Source organism: Aythya ferina, assembly GCF_964211825.1.
Source record: "Aythya ferina genome assembly, chromosome: 6".
NCBI lineage: Eukaryota > Metazoa > Chordata > Aves > Anseriformes > Anatidae > Aythya > Aythya ferina.
In genome coordinates this window covers 16,169,577-16,185,513 of record NC_140303.1, presented here as the reverse complement: position 1 = coordinate 16,185,513, position 15,937 = coordinate 16,169,577, and the positions used below count along the sequence as shown (strand labels likewise).

The 15,937-nt window shown below is 37.0% G+C and overlaps 1 protein-coding gene across 6 annotated transcripts in view; it reads right to left on the bottom strand.

Moving 5' to 3' along the window:
- The window catches only part of RAPH1 (Ras association (RalGDS/AF-6) and pleckstrin homology domains 1), a 336,299-nt gene that overhangs the window by 49,676 nt on the left and 270,686 nt on the right, over positions 1–15,937 (bottom strand). For 3 of the 6 annotated variants that reach the window (XM_084524568.1, XM_084524566.1, XM_084524567.1), the window contains 3 exons: positions 7,653–7,772; positions 3,944–4,049; positions 2,613–3,130 (listed from right to left, as the gene is read on the bottom strand). In XM_084524568.1, coding sequence (XP_084380694.1) covers positions 2,613–3,130; positions 3,944–4,049; positions 7,653–7,772 — 744 coding nt within the window. Of the gene's footprint in view, positions 1–2,612; positions 3,131–3,943; positions 4,050–7,652; positions 7,773–15,232; positions 15,396–15,937 lie in introns of those variants that run through there. The other 3 variants (XR_014694574.1, XM_084524565.1, XM_084524569.1) reach the window with 2 other exon arrangements.

The following is a 15,937-nucleotide window of genomic DNA, read 5'->3' as shown; positions in this document are numbered from 1 at the left end:
AGGAAGACAGGCAAAAAGAAAAGGGCTAACTTAAAACACTACATGGGAAAAACAAATTCAAAACACATCTGTTGAGGCCATGAAGTAATAGCCTCTCCCAGTTTCTAAATTTAAAAAGAAGTCTTTGCTGTTTTTTTCCCCCCACTACATTGGCAGTAGGTCTTCTCCAAATACTGCTCTCTCAGGCAAAGTGATGTCCTCCACTAGAAACAGAACCACAGAGACAACTGCCTGGGTGGGAGGGCAGAATTCAGCCCTACCAGGGAAAGGTGTTTTGGTTCACAACCCAGACATGAAGGTGAATAGAACCCTTCACAACAGCTTTTCATGCACTAAATTAAATAGGAAAAGCCTCCTTTTTTGAGCCCAGCGATTCTACCAAGGAATCCTTGGATTTCTGCCCATTTTTAAGATGAATTTGATTGAGCAACCTCCACCACCATCTCTGTCAAAACTCCAGACCAATTTGATTTTGCCCTTTTACCAGTATTGAGAAAAAAAACCAAACAACTCACAGTAAGAAGTCCCATCAAGTAACAGATTTAATATTGAGTAGTTAAACATCATTCCTGTAAACCTGGGTAGAATTTCTCAGAGATGAACACTTTCCCCAGGCTACTGAAATTAAAGAGACCAGACAGTAAAACAAAGCAGCACTATTAATGACTGCAAAGGTTTCTGCTCTCAAGAAAAAAAAAAAAAAAAAAGAGCAGAATTTGGCTCTCAAGTTACCGACACTTTTTGATTACCTCCTTTAAAGGAGTCAGTCTTATCAATTTATCTGGGCAGGGAAACAATAGCCACATTCTTATGAGAAGCAATCACTGGGTTTACAAAGCCAGCTCTCAAATGTCTGTGAGAAACGCTTTGGGGGGCAGTTCTTAACCTCACAGTCAATGGTTAATTGCTCAGAAAGCAACTGTAACTCTTGCAGCAACGTGGATTAGCCTCTTGTGAAGACAAAGCAACTTCTTGACTTCTTCCTGTTGGCTCAACAACACCAAGACACTTAAGTGAAGCTGGTGGTTTGTTGATTACCCATGCCATGCAAAGAACTGAAAAATGTGAGACTACAGGGATAATCTTACTGATGCCTCAGCATATCACTCCTGAAGTAAGAGACTGAGATCTGGAGTGATACTTGCAAAATCAACTGCCACATCTTACGTTTTTAAGAAGTGAGTAAGTTTCAAATTTTCCTTATGCCATGCAAATTGCAGAAGAGAGTAATTCAAGTAAAAAATAATTTCTTCCTGAGGAGAGATAAAAATGCATTATTGTAGAATATTAAGCATTAAAAAAGACATCCACATGACTAATAGTCACGGATCAAGAAGAAAAGTAAGTTTTATCACAGAAAGTGACTGAAAAATGAACAGCAATATAAAACCTATAACAGTCATGGATTGGGCTCCAGCTCTTATACTTACAGCAACAATGCAAAGGTTTGCATTTTAACTTTCTAAAGAGAAAAGGACACATTTCTATCTACTGTTGTTTTGCTTCACTCAATACAAATCTCCAATTTAAAAAAAAAATTGATCACCAGCTTTTAAGAAAAAAATACCTAGGCTGTAAGTGTAAATCACTTATTTCTCACTATTTCAAATAAAGATTTGAATTTAAAAACGTGACCTTGATGTGTTGATCATTAAACTGACATTCACTCTTTAGATCAGATGAACTTTTGCTACAGATGGGTAGAGGCACACTTTCAGCACAGCTCACTCAAACTAGTGTTAATTATTGACTAGAATAAACTCAGCTTGTTCCAGTTTTCTCTTTGGTGGAGAGAAAACTGAAAGAGAACATTCACATTAGTACAGCTGACTTCTGAATAACAGGTCAGGTTTCTGTTTCAGAGTATTCCTCCTAGATAGCTTCTAGTTTACTTCCTGTGCAAGTTCTTAAATTCTGTGGTACATTTTTCTTATTTCCTCACACAACTCACCAGCACTTTCAGTGTTCCTCAAACTCTTTTTTTTTTTTTTTTTTTTACACTGAAAAATTTGCTCTCATTATTAACCAATACAGGGGCACCAAAATCTCAAGCGAACACCTGCTATTCCTGTATCACAGAGCAATTTTTTCTGCATTGGGCATTGCTTTGAAGTGTTCTCTCAGCCATATATTAAATAAGAGTATTAAGAAGTGACACACTGCTGGTATAGTTTCAGATACTGGAAGCGCCTATCTGGAACATACGCAGTAAGTTAAGTGTACTGTAACAGGCACATAGACTTCTTGTTCAACTTATTATTCCTTTTTTCCAAACTGTAAACTCCTCATATTTAAATTAAAAACAGTACGTAAGATTTACTCAGAAGAAAAACATTAAATATTGAACATTAAAATCCCTGAATAGCTTTGGAAGAGGAAGAGAGATTGGAAGTCTTAACCTCCACTCTCCCCCCCAAATTCTTTAATAAGATTCCTTGCAGACAGATAAAACAAAGAAGTAGCCACACTACATGTAGCCCATACAAAAAGCAATCCTGATCTCTAATCAACCCCATTGTAACTGAACATGTTTAGCACGGAGTATCACCATAAGAGGAAATAAAAGGAAAACTACTGAAGAAAACAAAAAATGATTGAATTAATGACACTACCTCAGTGATTGGTTGCCCTTGTGATGTCAAGTCCAATTCCTGAGGCCTTGTCACCTTATCGATATCCAAGGAGTCCATGCTGGAAGCTGCAGAAGTTATGCTGGAACGGGAGGAGTTACTGATTGAGCGCACCTCAGCATCACTCACTGTGCCAGCAGATGCTGTCCTCCTGTGCTGAGCAGTAACTACTGGTTTGGTGTCTTCTTCAACTGACTGCTGGGCTGCCTCATCCATGCTCAAAGAGGCTTTCTCTAACTGTGCAGTGATGTCATCCAAAGAAACGTTGGCATGTGATGGTTTAGTCACCTTACCAGATGAAGAGGATAATCCTTTCATACTGCTGTGCTTAGTAGAGGGTCGGCTAGCAGGTGGTTTCTGAGCTTTGGGTTCTGTGGCAAGGCGTTTCACTGCAGTATTATTTGCTGAATGAGACCCAATGCTGCTGAGCTCCTGCTCTATGGAACAGAGATCAGCCATGAGGGCATCTAGATCCACAGTCTCCCCCTGATTCAGGGCTTCTGCAATTGAGAAGAGTTTTTAGTATGCACAGGTTTGTTACACGTGTGTTTGGAGTAAGAGGGCAGAGGAAACTATTTTCATTCCCCATCTATACTGCAAAATCTCTCCTCACTGCTAAACACAAATTTATTTGCACTAACACTCTTGAGTGGTCTAAGAGCAATTAAATGACTGTTTAGGTTAAATACATTTACTGATAAGCGAAACCTGTGAATTATTAGATTACATCTGAAAGGCCCAAACTGCTGTCACACAAACAGAATCTAAAAATGTACTTGTATATACCATGCTCTAGCTTTTTTAAATGTGTACTTTGCTAAGCACATCTGACATTGCTTTAAAAAAAAAAAAAAAAACCTGCAAAATACTATATGAATAATCAAACTTTTAAATTAAAGCTTCCCATGTTACAACCACAGGAAGTTATTTTAAGACAAGGAAAAATGCGCTTTTAGTTTAATGTGAAAACATTCTGTAGCTATATTCCTGCATTCTGTCCCATGAAGCAAGACGCTCTTTCTTTCTGTTTAACATATACGTGTTAATTCTTTCATGAGACCAGATCCCAGAACAAGTATTTCTTTAGAAATGCTAGACTACAGTACCTAGATATTAGGTGCTGTAAAAGTTAGAGTTTGGGGATATTTCAAATTCTATGCCACAAGAAAGCAAGGCCTTTAAAGCAAACATTTTCATTTCAGCTACAAGTGTATTTGAATGCTCTATTAAACTATTTTATGATGACCTTATTTATGGCTGAAATAGTTATTTCCCTAAAATATTATTTGAAAGAGTTAAATAGTTCAACAAACCATTTAGATTGTACATGGAGAAACGATACGAGAAGTTGGCAAGATTAGTTTCCTGATGGAGAGGTGATCTCTTCACTGGTGCCACAGGTTTGTCTGTATCCAAACTCTGAAAAGGACAAGAAAAAGAGCAGAATTAACTTTGACAACGAACCAGACATGGAAATGTTCAAAATTAAATTGATTTTCTTTAAGATCACATTTTCAAAATCCTCTGACACATCAAAAACTTTTTTTTTTTTTTCAGGCTTTAGATTGAAACTGTCACTGTATCACAGAGGTTTAGTTAGTCAATGAAAAGATACTCAACAAGTTCTGTTGTTATAGAATTACATGAAAACATAATCCAAATGCATTTTTCAGTGTTTACATACCAGCTCGTTTTGAAACACAGCTGACTCACCTATAACAACAACCCTGCAGAGAATTCAACACGGATCTAAACAAGTTCAAACTTTGGCACCCTAAGAAACTTGGCATATAAGCATGCCCATGGTATAAGCACAAAAAAGCCATTTGTGGAGGATTCTGTTTTATTAAAAGGGATTTTAGTATCTTTATATTAAGATATATATCTTTAATATATTTTTAAATATTATTATTATTTTATTATTATTATTAAATTCAGACATTTCTCTCAGTAAGTCTTTCCCGTGAAAAAGATGAACTGTGAAGGCAACTTCAAGCTAAACGTATGACACTTTTTTTTGAAAAACTACTACAGGGGAAAAAAAAGACAAGACCTCTTTCCACCTGATATATCTAATTGTTATATTATTAAGGCTGATACGAACATAGAACTTTACAATAAACACCAGCATTTTTGTATATAACAAACAGTAGGGCAACATGATCCAGCTGGTGACCAAAGAAGTACATAATGCCCCAGAAGTGAGAAGTGTTACGTGGGGAATTATCTCCTACTGTTGCTTGACAGAGCAGCAGTGTGTGAATTAAAGCAAAATTTATATTAATAAAGCTTTCCTGACAACATGTTTGTCTGAAAGAAAAAAGCATCTTCTAGCTCCAAAAGAATTAAGTTTCTCACCTATGTTTTTTATTTCCATTTTCCACATCTTTACTCACGCCTTTGTTAAAATAAAATGCACTAATCTTTTTGTTGTTGTTTGAGCATTTATCTTTGCTGAACCCCTTTCCTTCTCACCTCAGGTTGGCTTGAACTTCAAAAAATAATTTTATCAGGAAGTTAATCATCACTTAATGAGCAGAAGCCAGTAGTGCAGCACTGTTTTCCATCATGTGGAAAAAACACCTGTAGTACCTCTGATGGAGCTTACATATGGCCCCACACAGAATGGTTGAAATATATCAATTAGAACCCTAGAGGCAGCAATGAAACTTGAGATAAAGGAAGCAAGTTAGGGCTCATTCCTTCCAACTAAACCCACAGACTGACTCAAAATATCTCCTGAAAAGCAAATAAATTCTGGTTAAAAGCATTCTTAAATTCAGTAAAACATTTTAGATAATTATGTTAGAGCACGTCCTTGGAAATAATTGGGATATGCCCTTACTAATTATGAGAGCACATTCTCCATCATGCATTATGATATTAAAATACCAGTTCAGACCACTGCTGAAAACTGAAACAGCGCTAAAAGATTAGTTCTGAAAAATGAGAAGCAAGGTAAGACTTCATTTATCCTGCACCATATAGCAGGATAATCTTACATCAACTGCTAACGCACTCTGTGACAGACACTGCTCACATGTGCTGCAAATTTTGTGGCTGTTTTATAGTGCTTTTATTAAGCAAAGGGCTAAAACAGGAAAAGTGAATTGAAATGATCTTAAGACATCTCAACGATTGCCCATCTTTTGAAAAACATTGCCATCTGGAAAGGAATCTGGGTCTTACTTTCAATCCCTCCTAACACACACTTAGGAAATCTAAAAAGGAAGTTAAAGTTCAAGGAACTTGGGGACAAAAAGCTTTTTCACCCATTGCTCTCACAGTGCAGCTGATAAATAGCAACAAATGATGAAACTATACCAGAATGTACTTTGGAGCTCATGAGCTGAAATTGTGCCCCTTTACTGGGACTTCAGCTGCATCAAGACACAACCATTTTCCAAACAAACTAACTGAGACACAACTGACTGTATTCATTTGTTTATACAAAACCATATGAGGTCATTAAAAGTTTGGGGGGAAATGTCACTTCTAAGTAGTAGCAAAAGGCAGAATTGCAACTGTAGGGCTGTGTTGCAGACTATGTTGCATGGTGATACCGATGTGCGAAACAAATGCGTGTCCTTCCCTTAATTACCTGTTAGTATGTTTTAAGCATTTTAAATGGATCAGCACACAAACCTAGAAAAACTACATTAATAGTAAAGCTGAAAGTCCAAAAGTAAAGCACACTTATATTTCTAGGCTGCTCATAGCTGCTAAAACGGAGCAAAGAACTAAAAGTCTAAAACCAATTACCCATTGTGCTTATCTGTGATGATCCTCATTTGAGATAATTTACAGAGCCCATGCCTTCAAAAGGGCTCTCATTTACCGTTAAAAATCCTTTGCAGGAAATTAAAGACAAAAAGAAATATGATATACAGATTTCTTTCACACCATCTTCCATTCATCTGAAGAGGAAGGTTCTTTACTGACCTGTACACACTGGTACAGAAAAAAATAAATATGTTCCCCTGTTTTAAAAGTGTTACCTGCATACAGAACTTGCAGGCAGAGCCTTTACACAGATGATAGCAGACATGAGTATGAATGTGAAGCACTGCTGTATGATTTTCCTTCAGCCTCTGCAAAACACGATTCCTCCTTTTTCCCCACACTTAGAGCAAACAAGTGATCAAAAAAGCCCCTTCTGTGGCTTATTGAAACTAAGGGTATCACACCTTTGCTTAAGTCTAAGTGACAAAGAAAATGATGAAATACACTATTCAGGAAGACAGCTCATGTGACTGAAAAAAGAAAAAAAGCATAGCAGTTGGTCACAGAAATAGATAATCACCTTAGGAATACGGCATCTCATTCTAAATGCAAGGTGTTTTTTTTTTTTTTTTTTTCCCCTCTCCTAAAAGCCCTAGAAAGAACAAAATGCAAAGAGAAGGTGCATCAGCTGCCTATCTGATGCCAGAATAGTACTGTGGGTGTATCACATTATCTTTGCGTATCAGTGACACCATTCACACTTTTTCTTATTGCTGTTCAGGTACAACAAATAAATTCAATGCTGCTGTAGCTGGACAATGTCTAACTACGCATTTGGAGATAAAGCCCAGCTTTAGTCAGCTACAGCTAAAGTCAGTGTTTCTCTACATACATGTACATGACAAATGACTGATTCCATAGCTTTCAGAAGGGATCACACCCTTTGGGAAATGTTGAACTACCAGATTGTGAAAAATTAATTTAAGAACGTTGAGATAGGGAAAATAACCTAATTTAGGAATCTTTACAGAGTACTAAGTTGGTCACATGCTGCAGCGTGTCTTGCTGCAAGTGGCAGTGCCAAATAACTGAGGAAGAAAGGCATCTTTTGCCCTTGCACAATAAAACTGGGGATGCAGGCTCAGCCCTAACAAAATGCCATAGCTGAAAAAGCCTTAATTCCTATTCATCTGAAATGTTCGATAGGATCCTTGTCAAAGCTAAAGTAATTAGTATCCAATGAAAAACATGTAATACTTCTAAAGAATTATTATGTGAGATGACTGAAACCTTCCTAACCTGTGTGAGTTTGTCTAGTTCTCCCAGCCAGGCCCCAAACATCTTGTCCAGATCCTGATCTTCCTTATCACTATCTTCTTCCGCACCATGGTCAAGCTCTTCATCTGATAATTGCTCCATCTGGAAAAAAACAAAAACATTGATTTTTCAGGAGTCTAGTAGTTTACACCAGTTTTCTTTCCATAAGCTTCATAAAAATTGCACATTCAATAAGTTTATTACAATGCTTACACCTAAAGACTAAGTATGAAAGCTGCAATGGCTAATTGCAAAGCCAGGCTTACAGCCCAGTTTTGTCCGAACCATGCAGGAAAAGATGAAGAACAAAGTCCACAATACTTAATACACCATCAGAAGTTACTTCATGCTAGCCTTGAATATGCACTCATTGCCAGCTATTGTTGGCAAAGTTAACTGACTTGACGTTAAAAAATCCATCTCTGTACAAGGAATTCAGCTGACCACAGTTGAGCAACACCATTCAACGCACAGGAAGTGCAGTCTCACTACATTACAAATAGCTGACTCCACACATCTGTAAACAGAAATGCTTAAACAAGCCACAGAGAATGCCAGCAAAGAGGCAGTTTAAATTCTGGACGCTCTCCAGATCATTTCAGTGATACTGCAGTTTTTACCTGACAAAGAAATCCCTCCCTGCACACAAAGGAACACCATTACATCTAGGTGACCCTCCTTCAGTTGAGAGTCTGAGTGACCAAGATAAAGACATAACATTCTCCAAATGTTACCTGTTATGAATTCAAAAGAAGTTAACTTTTTTTTTTAAACAAGTCTCACTTCCCCAAACATGTCCTCCAAGCCCCTTCTACAGCACTAAGACTCAACATGCCTTCTTGGGTATACCCATGCTGTAAAACCCAGGATTTGTTCAGAAGGAAAATTTACAGAGATTTAAACATATCTTGGGGAAAATGACGTAGGTAGCAATTTGGGAGTGACTGGGCACTACAAAAGAGTAAATGCTAATGCTACAGAACATCATCAAGAGCTACACAAACAAATCATGGTGTGCAGTAGAGCTTGATTTGGTCAACCCATGGATTACATAGCAATTTACTACACAGCTTTCAAAAGCATTTGTTTACGTTTTTTAGATTTGAAAACAAACTTCGTAAACGTTGCTCTTCAGGAAGAAGAACCTTGGTCTGAAAAACTTCACAGTGCTGCAGAGTTGATCTGATGAGAGAGATTACTAAAAGTGATAAAGGTGGTCTCAGAGAAAAACTGTTCAATCAGTTTTAGGCTATTTATGACGATAGATCGTGCAAAGAAAAAGACCTCTATGATCTAAAACAGCCTTTATTTCTATTCTTACATTGCTTACATTTCACTTTACATTGATAAAATAACCAGGAAACAGGAGATTTCAGAAGTGATCTACCATTCTGAGGTCAGCAGAAGCCAATAACTCCCACAGATGCAAGATACTGCCATCCAGTTGCTCTAGGCAAAGCAGCCTCTGCCTCCTACTGAGGCGTTGCTTTTGTGTGAGAACAGAATGCAGCTGCTTATCTTAAAGGGGCAATAATATTAAAGCTGACATGGCATACTGCAGCATAGATGCAAAACAGATTAAATTCACCTTCTAAATCTCATTTCGTCCGACACCTGCTCTGAGACCTTTAAGTACTTCTGAGACTCCAGGGAACACAAGAAAGCTCCTCTAAACATCTACAAGCAGCATTGAAATCCCCCCCCAAAAAAACAACAATATGCTCATGTAATAGAGCAGCAGCTTTTCACCAAGACTACACCAGATTTTATGTTTCTTAAGGCAGGCATACCTACTATTTCTCCCCCATTCCCCAAAATTCCCCATCTTTTCCGTGATGTCACCCCAAAAACAAAAAAGTAGAGACAGCAGGGCAACAGCAACTCATGTTCTACCTAACCTTCCACAAATCAAACAGAAGCCGGATTCCATTTTCATGCTCCTTCAAAAGCTTTGCCTTATTAGTTCTTAGGTTTTTATGTGGACCAGAAACATCATAAATTCAAGCCAAAACACATTATACCTAAGGTGACATGGCAAACAAACTACAGTAACTGTTCTCATTTGAGTACATAGCATTTCTCACTGTCTAGATATGCCTGATGTTTAGAGCTTTCATTTGAAGGCTAAGGGAAGTTATTAAACGTGTGCCTTAGGAAACATGACTATAAACGGGTGAATCAAAAGGAAACTGTGATATAAAACAGAGCGAGCTCTATTTACAGAGATTCTACGTGGCTAACCTTTCCCTCTTTCAGCTGTTTTCACCCCTGACTTTACAGTTCGATTAGACTATTTCTGCAGCGCATTCATTCTACGGCACTGTTCATAACTAATCTGTTCAGTAAGAGAGAAGCTCCTTATTACTAAATTTTTCTGAAGATCTGAGCTGTGGAAAGAAACCAGCATTCTCAATTTCCCATAAATTGTTGCTTTAGCTTTTTTAACTTGGCAGCAGAGACACTGCTTCAGTTCCAGTTACTCTGAAGACAGAATTAGCAGCCTAAAGAAAACTTTTACAAGTAAAGTACTGTGTCAGCAAGCCTGGCACTAAACCCAGTAGTATTTGCCAGCTCCTTGTAGTCCCCACCCAAGCTTTCTAACGTCAGCTGCATTTCCTATAAGCCTGTCAATGTTTGCTTGCAGAAGGCACACAGAGGATAGTGTCTCACTTAAGAAACAGCTAATATTAACTTGCTAGCTCTGTAAAATGGATCTCTTAGCACAAGCCCTGCTACTGGACTGAAATCAATGAAATAAGGCAGTAACAAAATGTTCAACTAACAGTTTATGAACTTCCCATCAACAGAAATCAAAATAGTAACAACTCAAAAAGAGTGCATGTTACCATTCAAAAGTGACTTTTTTTTCCTTTTTACAGAAGTTTTCTCACTGCAGTTGAACACAGCATACACCATACTTCAGCAAATTAGGACCTAACTGGCAGCTATCACACCTTTCTAAGGCTGTAACACTTCCATTCATAACAAGAAAGGAAAATGACAGAAGCTTAAAAGTTTTTCTTTCTGTTTTTTAAAGGTATCATTTAGAATGAAACTCAATCTAACAAATGAAAAAAGTAAGCCACTTACATATCTAAAGCATTTGCAGGTTAGCAGAATTAAAGTAGCTCATGCTTTTGTTTAGTTCATACCAGGTGAAGTGACAAAGTAACAAATTCAAGCCATCTTTCAGCACTTCACGTCCATTCAAGTGTATCTCAAAACAGTATTTAATGAAAATGAGCAGCTTTCAGATTTTATTGAGCCTTCTACAATTGAGAATAATATTTTTAAATGTGCCCACTTAAATTCCCAGCTAAAGATGCTCATCTGTTCTTGACTAGTCCAGGGCAGCTCATCAGTAAGACAAGCTGAACGGACTCAGCAGGACAAAGCAAGCAAGTCAGAGAAAACAATAAAGACTCACTGCCAATTTGTCATATGTACAGCAAGGCTGTGACCTGTCCTCCCATGTAATACACACCAAGTTAAATGTCTTCCAGGAGCGTGACCACAATCCTAGTTGCATCCCATGTATGGCATAACAAGGCTCTCTACTGAGGTTTTGTTGCTCAAAGCTGCTGGCCATTCCTTCCCCTGAACATCGTCAGTAACTAAATCTTATATTCAAACACCTGCATAACTACAGACACTGGAAGTTTTAAAAAACCTCAATCAATTTAACTCTGGCACTTGATGTCAGTGACAATCCAACTCAATTCTACTTTTAAAGTGATATAGCACTGACAACTTACCAGATAAGACTGTTTAAAGATCTGAATATTGCTCCTCAGTGAATGCCTGCCAAGCAATGATTAAAGAATCTAAAGGTTTATGCTAATTCTTATCTTAACCATTTTCCTATTTGTATCTTAACAAGATTAATCTCAACAAGTTACAGTAAATATGATTCTTAATTTTTTATTTCTTTTCAGTGTTAATGCTCTGGCCACCTTTTCTGCTTTTCTCCCAAAACAAAGAGGATAGGGCTGGCATGAATAACTGATACACTAATAAGATGATGGATGTTAAGCTGTAAATACTGGCCAGACCAGATGACCTCGGAGGGCTTTTCCAACCTAAATGATTCTATGATTGTGTTTTAGGTGCCCTCTACATTAGCATTTTTCATAGCAGCACTTTGCCTCTCATTTTTCCAGAAAATCAACAATAACATATAAAAACAACCTATGAAAATAATTTGATTTTGGCCTTTTTTTCTCCCTATGTAAGGACTTTACTTCTTAGCATCTGTCATTCTGGGACACCCAAATAAAGGTCCAACGTGGTGTAGTCTTCTCTATGCAAGTAAGACCACACTTCTGCACAGGAAGCCTATGTACCATCTTTTATCCACTATGGTCTATATCAGACAGTTTTAACTGTTTAAAATGTTATTTTAATAGGCAGACCCGTAATCTCCTGAGTGTCTGCTAGTTTTCTATCTGTTCATGAGGATTGTTCACCTTTAAATGCATGTAGTCCAGTATTCTAGAATTATTTTATGAAAAAGTAATGAGGCTTTCATTAGAAATCAACCGTTAGAATATTTAATCATTATCTATTTTAATTACACAGACAAAAACTGTATCCATCATTAGGAAAAAAAGGAAACATTTACTCTTTCAAGCTGGTTCTTATGCAATCTGTTGAAGCTTTTAGTATGCTAGTATGAGCATGAGATGATTTACTATCATGAAAATATAAGGAAAGATGAAAAGCCCAAGATTTTTCAAGTCTACCTTTCTGACATTTTCAAAAAGGGACAGCACAGCAGAATTCTGAAGCTAACAAATCTTAGTCATCAGAAAGCAACAGCTGATCTTTGGGACAGCAGGAAGTTGTAATTCAAAGTGTTTCTAGTGTCTTTCACTGAGATCCCATTCTACTGACTTGGGCTTTGAGATGCTAGTTCCTACCTTCAATCAATCCAGTTCAAGGCAATAGGAAGTTTCATTATAATAATATTTCCTTATAGTAAGGACATGCAGCACTGAAATAAAACCTTGTAAAAAACACATACTATGGGATTTGTCTGTGCCACACTTTGTTAACGATAGAAAGATTTTCAAAGAAACAACAGAATTCCGACTGAGTGGACCCATGTGCTTAAAGGGTCAAGAATGTGCTTATTCACTATAATTTCAGAAGTACTGGAATACGCATTTTGAGCTAACAATGCTTAAGTATTTTCAAAGACAACTGACAGCATAAAACCCTAGAAGTAAAACAAACCATCTCTTTCAGGCAACTGATGTTTTCACCCACACCCAACCTTATTATTTAAACAACCTTGTACAAGCTCATGCCTGTTACTCAACTAAGGATTTGCTTCTTCAAAACAATTATGGAATTTTTTAGAACTCTACTCTAGGGTAGAGTGAACAGTACAATAATGCTCAAAACACCATCTGAACAAGTAACTGAACTTCTGCATTTTAAAAACCCAGCCTCATGAACCTAAAGGAACTACGTAGCACACTCAAGATGTTTTTAGAAATCAGAGCTCTGCTTCCATTTGTGATTGTGCCAGCAGCCGTTTCTGTTCAAGAAGTTGGACATGACAACACACTACTGTAATGCACCAAACAAGTGCATAAGCATGGCATGCTAGAATCTCACTCCTGTTTGTACGCATGTTTTTTATGTACTTTATATGCTTCTGAAATTGCCCAGGGAGTAATTTCAATAGTTAAAATTCTGTATTTATTCATTACACAAATATAGCATCTGTTACCACATTTTAAAAATTATGCATCTGTGCACTCCTTTGTCCCAGTTAAACAAGCAAATTATTTATGCAATGCAGCTTTAAATTGGAAAAGTAAGAGTCTATGCCTTGCATACAAGAAGACGCTCACATAATCAGAAGTACTGTGGGTGACATATTGAGGTCTTTGACAGCCACCTTTACCTGCCTCAATATAAGATCCAAGAAAGAAACAGTAGCATTAAATCACACCTCAATGGTAAGATTTATAAAACATTTGTAGCTACTAATAATGTCTCAATACTTGGTCACTGGATTATTAAGCAATGTGACAACCTTTGACCCAAGTCTACTATCTGTTTCCTGCTCATCTTTCTGCAGAAATCCAGCAAAGATGAAAACCAGGCATCCTCACTCTAAGGCCTTATTCTCAGTTTTAGCTGTGACGTGCAAAAACAGACCGCCTGTAATCTTCCCTACTTCAACCACTTATCTATGAAACATGCAAGAATGTCTCTTTGAAACCATGGAAAATAAATCTTTATGTCTAAAAACATACGTTTTGAATTGCAGACAGGTCAGAGTTTCAATAAAAGATCAATTAAAAGCTGCTGAAAGTACAATTAGTCAGCCAAATGCATATAGCATGATTTCTAACACTCCTCCTAAAATTAAGCACATGCCTGTACAGGAACTTGCCTTTGCCCCCAGCTGTTTGTGTTTAAACCCTATCAAACAACTACATTTTCTCTAAGTATTTACAAATATTTTTCTTTATTTACAAACTATCAGTTGGGAATATTTCCCAATTATGGAACTATTTCAAAACTATCAGTTTGGAATATAAATATTTGTAGCGACATAACACAACTTATATTAGTTTTAGAAACTCTTAATAAAACAATTATCTGAATAAGCAACTGGAAGAAGAAAAAAGCCTTCATCAAGTATCAGACATCAAAGCAAACTGTCTCAGTTTTCTTGGAATCCCCCCCAAATACATCAGTGCTGTATACAGTAAACACAGGTTGTCTAAAACTCAGTAGTGTTCACGCAAGAGCTGTTACACCTTTCCGATTATAACTACCACCCCAGGGATTCTAACCAGGAAAATCAGACATACCACAGTCGCTCCTTAGTTCTTCTCAGATTCGGTACCAAATCTTTGTATTGAGGCAGACAGTCAGTTAAGCAAGAATAAGAAAACACTGCACTCTTCGCAGACAAAACAAATATGAAAGAAAAAAAATATTTTCGACTAGCAGCATCAAGAAATAGAAAAACATAATTCCCTGTATTCACATCCACTGCAACTACTGATTCCCTTGGTACCTAATCAAGGCTGGTACATTCCCCTTCTAACTTTAGGGTACTCAATCACTCACCTATCTCCTGAAATAAACAACCTGAAGATACTGGAATGTTTACTTCATGATCTTGATTTCAAATTAACAACAAATTCCTCTGATGTGCCACAGCAAGAACATCCACAAGATACCCGCCCACCTTTTCTTTGCTTGAAAGCTTGAAGAGAAAAGTAAAACACAAAGTGGATCAAGGAGAAGTCTACCTTACATTCCACATGGGTAGTTTCTTATTAACACTCCAGTACTTTTTTATTATTATTTGTATATAAATTGACTATACAGAACGAAATTTTAAATTTGCCTTCATAAGGTGACATCAAAACACATTTAAGATCTTTCTTCCTGGAAGGAGACATACCAAAATTACTGAAACATCTTATGAAGAATCTATGTAATTATAACATCTAATTGCACTTGAAGTTTATACTCTGCTGAGAAAGCACACGGTAAAACCTTTATTCCCCCCAATATATTCTAGTGCCTACCTTGCATCTAGCCAAACAGATGTTGCTTTGAAAAGACTGGGCTTTATCCATTATCGTGCCTAATTTCCTGAACCAAGATTTCAGCCAGAGAACCCAAATAGTACTAAATTAAGTCCTGTATAAAGAGCATGCTAGCTCCGTGTCTCACATGTAGCACCATGTCTCACAGCAGATTCTTTTTGAAGACAACAAAAAAAAAAAAAAAAAACAACTGCTTAGTCAGGGATCATAAAGTTAGTTAAAATGCCTTAGTTAAAAATATAGCTCTAAGTAGAGAGAAGAAATATAGATGTTCTCTCAAAGAACGTCAGTCATCAGCTAGAGGAGCCATAATCTTAGTCTGGCCAGTTTCTGAGAATTTTCAGCATGAAAAGAAAATGAGGTTATGTAAGCAAGGAAAGTGCATAGCTTTGAGACAATGTTAAAGTATAGTCTGCCTTCAAGAGGCAGAGAGTTGTATTTAAAAACACACATTAGCCCCTACTTTCCAGAATCTTCATTACATATTTATTGTAACACAAACACTAACGTAGCATCTCTTCCTGTAGAGTTCTAACTTTGGAATCTGACGTTCAGGAAAACCCCACTAAATATTAACAAGTTGATGCAGAAAGAGAAAAGCAGTATTAACACAAAAATTTCAAGTTTTTTTTTTTTTTTTTTTTTTTGTAAACACACAATTTCAGGAGGCTGTAATCTGTAAAT